The following is a 4,858-nucleotide window of genomic DNA, read 5'->3' on the forward strand; positions in this document are numbered from 1 at the left end:
TGAGGCGGTCCCATACACCATATCACCATAATCAAAGACAGATAAAAATGTTGCAGTGACTAGCTGCTTTTTTGCTTTACACATAACGCTTCTTTTAGTAAGTGTCATTCGGTTTTTGTCATGACATGTTATGGTTAGGGTTCATGTGTTCATGACAGTGTCATGTCACTCTTATGTAGATACCTTCAGCTAAAGTGTAACCATTTACTGACCACATGAGCGTTCTGCGTAGCTCTGTGCCACTGTAACCCAGATAGTGGTCCTGTACCTGGTCATGGTCTCAGTGGGGAAGAACTGCAGCTCGTTGTGGTCCAGACTGAGACGGGTGAGCGTGTACAGACTGGCGAAGGCCTCGGTGTCCAGGTAGTTTAGAGAGTTGTGACTAAGACGAAGCCATTTGATGTTCTGCAAGCCCTGGAAGGAGGATAGGTTGGCTTTTTTATTATGAGTAATATTTCTGTATTGTAGTTAGATCAGTTGTGACTGGTCATATCTTTCTCTCTTTGAAGAGATGACCAGTCATGGCGGATCCAGACCCAGGTTATGTCTTTTTTTAAAAGGACGGTTTTTCCTCACACCAAATGCTTACACTCGGGGGAATTTTTTGGTCTTAGTAAATTATACAATCTGGTCTAGAATTACTCCAAAAAGTGTCCTGGGATAAATGTCTGTAATGGATTTACCCTATAAAAGTGATTGAGTTGAATTGGATTTTGAATTAATGTTCCAAAAACGGAAGACATTTTGCATTTCTTTAAGCCACCTTTTCAGTTTGAGATGTTTTGCTACCTGGAAGGCCATGTTAGGGATGTAGACCAGTTGGTTGTGTGTAAGGGAGAGCAGGTTGAGGAAGCCGAGCTGAGAGAATGCTCCCGGCTGGATCTCTTCCACGCGATTACGGTCGATCATGAGCTGCTTCAGCGAGGACAGGCCGTCAAATGACTCCTGGACTCGCAAAACACAAAGAGAGACAAAAGGTTTTCCTGTGCTGCACTGAAAATATGTTTGGTGGTGGGGAGTAGATTTTATTTAACAAGGAGGAACGATGCAGAGTTAAAGGTCCCATATTACGCCTATTTTTTAGGTTCATACTTGTAATTTGAGTTTCTACTAAAGCATGTTTAAATGATTTAATGTTAAAAAAGAACATTACACAGTACATATATACAACTATTAGTATAGTTGTGACATCACAACCGTATAGAAGTACTGACGGCTTGTTTTAAGGCACTGAGTACCGGCTGTGTGTATTTTTCTGTGGATTGAGCGATTACAACTTCCCCAGTATTAATATTGCACCTTGACTTGCTTCATAATGAACAAAGACATAGAAAACTCAACTTTTACAATATGGGACCTTTTAAAATACAAACACAAAGTGGTAATGCTGTGAGAACTTGATTTGAAGCGTGTGTGTGACGACCTGGTAGAGCACGTCTATGTTGTTGTTGGCCAGGTTGAGGAAGACCAGGCGGCCGAGGCCGCGGAAAGCCCCCTCCTTCACCCTGCGGATGTTACAGCGCTGCAGCGACAGGTGAGTCAGGTAGGGAGTGTGTCTGAAAGCCCCAGTGGGAAGTTCCTGGATGTCGTTGCCTCTTAGATCTAATTTCACTGTGATCTGTAAAGAAAAGAGATTAGACGGATCAGATGGAAACTAAATATACCCTAGAAATGTTGGCGTGTGTGTGTGTGCAAAAGAGACCTCGTCAATAGGAGGAACTTGAGTCAGGTTCTTGTTGACACAGGTCACAGTGAGCTGGATCTGGTCACAGACGCACTGCTGTGGACATTTTGCTGTGTATGCTGCATGGATGCAGAGGAGGCTGAGCAGCAGGGCCCAGAGGGTGTCAGGACAGAGCTGGGAGAACATCTGAAACGGGGAATAGCAGCTTTTACTTCATTCACACTATTGTATGTAATAGGAATTCAGGTTGAATGGCTCTTGACACCCACACAGGTCTGTTAATCTGGCTGATCAGACCTCTTCCCAGGACTGTGTGGGTGTGCACAGACTGATTGATAGATATCTTCCTGAGTCTCTAGTGAGCTGTGTTGCTTCTGTTAGGGCAGGACAAATGACACCTTTATCATTCTTATTGTTAGGAAATATTTGTGGCCTAAAAAAAGATTCCCATCTGAACTCCGGCCCACTTTCAACCTGAGCAAAGTCGCATCAGCCAGAATACTCGTGGTTCAGTGGGTGTTCAGAGGGTTTAAAAGTCTTTACTGAGGCTCCTCTTGACCAGTGGCACAGTAAATAAAAAGTGTAGATTTTGCCATTAACACCTAAAGGGCTGCCAGCAACTGGCTGCAGTTTAATCAGAATGACAAATACTTTATTGATCCCCGAAGGGAAACTTAGATTTCTTTAGATGTGAGGTACCCTAATACATGATCGATCATTCATTCATTCATTCATTGACTCACTCACCGTTCGCTTACTTGGCCATGGCAGTGTCTACAGAGGAAACACTGAACAACATCATTCATTATTCACACTGCTGAACTGTGTACAGTGGTTGACCCTGTGTAGTGGGTTTGATATGACCTGTTTCAGCATTAAATGTCCTTGTATAATTTCCCTAACAATCAGCTGTTTTTTTAACCTTGTTGGCTTGTGAACCCTTTAAAAAAAAAAAAACAGTGTCTGGTTGCTGCTCCTTATCAAGTTTCAGATATCAATAAGTTGTTCATCAAAGAGACATTTCCCCTCACCATAAATGTCCAATTTAAATCTGTTGTCTGAGTAACTGTCCAAGGCCCAAAGAGATGAAATGATTGCAAATTTCACACATAAAAAATGGATACAGATTTGAAGCAGAGCTTTGTTTTTTTTTCTTGTTCCCATGCATCATCTCACAGCCCATCAGATATTTCTTGTGATTCTTTGAAGGGGGCCCGACCACATCACACACATTAATGCAACATTATTTATAATCTAATAATGCCCTATATAACATCAGTTACAGAGGGACTTTCTTCTGCAGCATGAGTAGTTTTACTACTGTTACATTAAGTAGGCTACATTTAGCTGATAATACTTCTACACTTTAATTTTAAATCTTGAACGCGGGACCTTGTTTTCTGAGTGTCTTTACTTAAGTAAAGGCTTTTAGCGTACTTCTACCACCTGCCTATAGTAGTAGTAACAGCAGGAAGAATGTGTACCCGTGCAGGTAAAATCATAAAACAGAGGATGCCAAGCTCAGAAACAATTAGGGGCACCCAAAGGATACCCAAACATGTATCCCAGCCTAGAGAGAATGCTGTGTGTGTCACATTGTTTTAGATTTCCTTACAAAAGCTCACTTTGTCAAACAATATTTCCATCATGTACTTTGGGAGATTAGTGTTATTTTGCTCAGATTGGGCTGCCCCAGTCTTCACTGGAATGCCTTAAAACCACATTCCCATGTCGGATCAATCTTGATCCGCAGGAATGGACATGAAAAGCTTCACAGCTCCACACTCTGAAATTTGGAGTCTCAAAATGTTGGCACGTGAAAATGTGCCATGCTTAAACCTTTCTGTCAAATCGTATCATAGATGGACCTGATGGAGACCCAGGACTGAATAAATTAGAGCATAGAAAATGGTTAAATGTAACTTTTTTTATTGGAATTTAACCTGACTATACAGTGTGCTATATTATATTTTAGCAGCATACCACGTTGTGTTCCTAGACCCCTGAGCAGAGAGGGGCCAAGAAACTAGAGACGGAGGAATTTTGTCCGCGTCCCCCCGGGGATCAACAGTCCAGACCGCAGAGGAGCTGCCGCGCCGGCCGAGCACAAAGACGCACAGTGTCCTTCCCAACCGGTATTGTGCCAAAACGCGCTTCCCTTGAAAAAACGTCGGCCCTGCCCAGGAACGGTGAGAAAACTACTCCATCAGCTCTGAATGCTTTTTACCAAAAATGACCTTGCAACATTTTTTCCTATTTTCAACTTTATGTAAATACTGTTATGTGCGTAAACAGGGATGTTGGTTTAATTACGTTTTGGGAATGACAAAAACCCTGCGACGTTATCTAATCATGAAAATACCAGCCTTGTACTTTTTTCAATTCGCGCACTTAATGAGAAAATGAGACTTAATTTTCTTTCTTTTGAAGCTAAAATGCCCAAAATAAAACACAGCTTCTCTGCGTGATTTGATAATCAGTTTTGGTATTAAACTTAAATTCTAAAGTTCTGTGTCAAAGTGTTTATCTGTCACCATCCTATTACCATAAATGTTTAAATTCCAATCATTTGACAAATTTACAGTAAGTATGCCTAGTGTAGACTTTTTTATTTTTTTAAACTCACCGTGCTGTCGTCCAGCTGCTGGTCTCTTCCTGGCCGCAGACTCTCACGGTCTCTGCTCCCTCTGCTGCTCTTCCCTCGGATGTCCCCCCTCCAAAGCAAACTCCGTTTATCCCTTCATTCACTGACACAAACACACCTCCACCTCCCACCTCTGGAGTCTGCACACCGCTCTCTGTTAAAGGAACAGTTCGCTTCAAAGTAAAGATATTAATCTAATTCCCCTCACTGTCATGCCTGTTCAATCTCCACTGAAGTTGGAAGATTCATCCCAGTTATTCTATTATTCTTCTTAAAAAAAAAAAGTCACTTTCCTGACAAAAATGCCGTCCACATGGTCTGTTATACAGAAGAGTATCTAAATGCCATAAAAGTGTATTCCATTATTAGCCTATATCCCTTACAGTTTTTTTGGATTGCTTACAGCACGTATTTCTCAAACTAACTACTCGGGCCCCACGTTTTGGCATTCTCAAAACACAACGTACCAGCCACATTAGCACAGTGGTCGTCGCCTGCTAGGACTGCCAAAAATACAAAAAAGAAAAAAC

The 4,858-nt window shown here is 41.8% G+C and overlaps 1 protein-coding gene across 1 annotated transcript in view; it reads right to left on the reverse strand.

The window, feature by feature from the left end:
- chadlb (chondroadherin-like b) overlaps positions 1 to 4,396 on the reverse strand; it is a 9,571-nt gene extending 5,175 nt beyond the window's left edge. Inside the window, exons 1-5 of the mRNA XM_032501651.1 lie at positions 4,311 to 4,396; positions 1,703 to 1,870; positions 1,424 to 1,618; positions 790 to 945; positions 269 to 414 (exon numbers count right to left, since the gene is read on the reverse strand). Coding sequence (XP_032357542.1) covers positions 269 to 414; positions 790 to 945; positions 1,424 to 1,618; positions 1,703 to 1,870 — 665 coding nt within the window. The 5' untranslated portion in view covers positions 4,311 to 4,396. The remainder of the gene's footprint in view (positions 1 to 268; positions 415 to 789; positions 946 to 1,423; positions 1,619 to 1,702; positions 1,871 to 4,310) is intronic.
- Positions 4,397 to 4,858: the final 462 nt, after the last annotated feature.

Source organism: Etheostoma spectabile, chromosome 21, assembly GCF_008692095.1.
Source record: "Etheostoma spectabile isolate EspeVRDwgs_2016 chromosome 21, UIUC_Espe_1.0, whole genome shotgun sequence".
In the NCBI taxonomy this organism is placed as follows: Eukaryota; Metazoa; Chordata; class Actinopteri; order Perciformes; family Percidae; genus Etheostoma; species Etheostoma spectabile.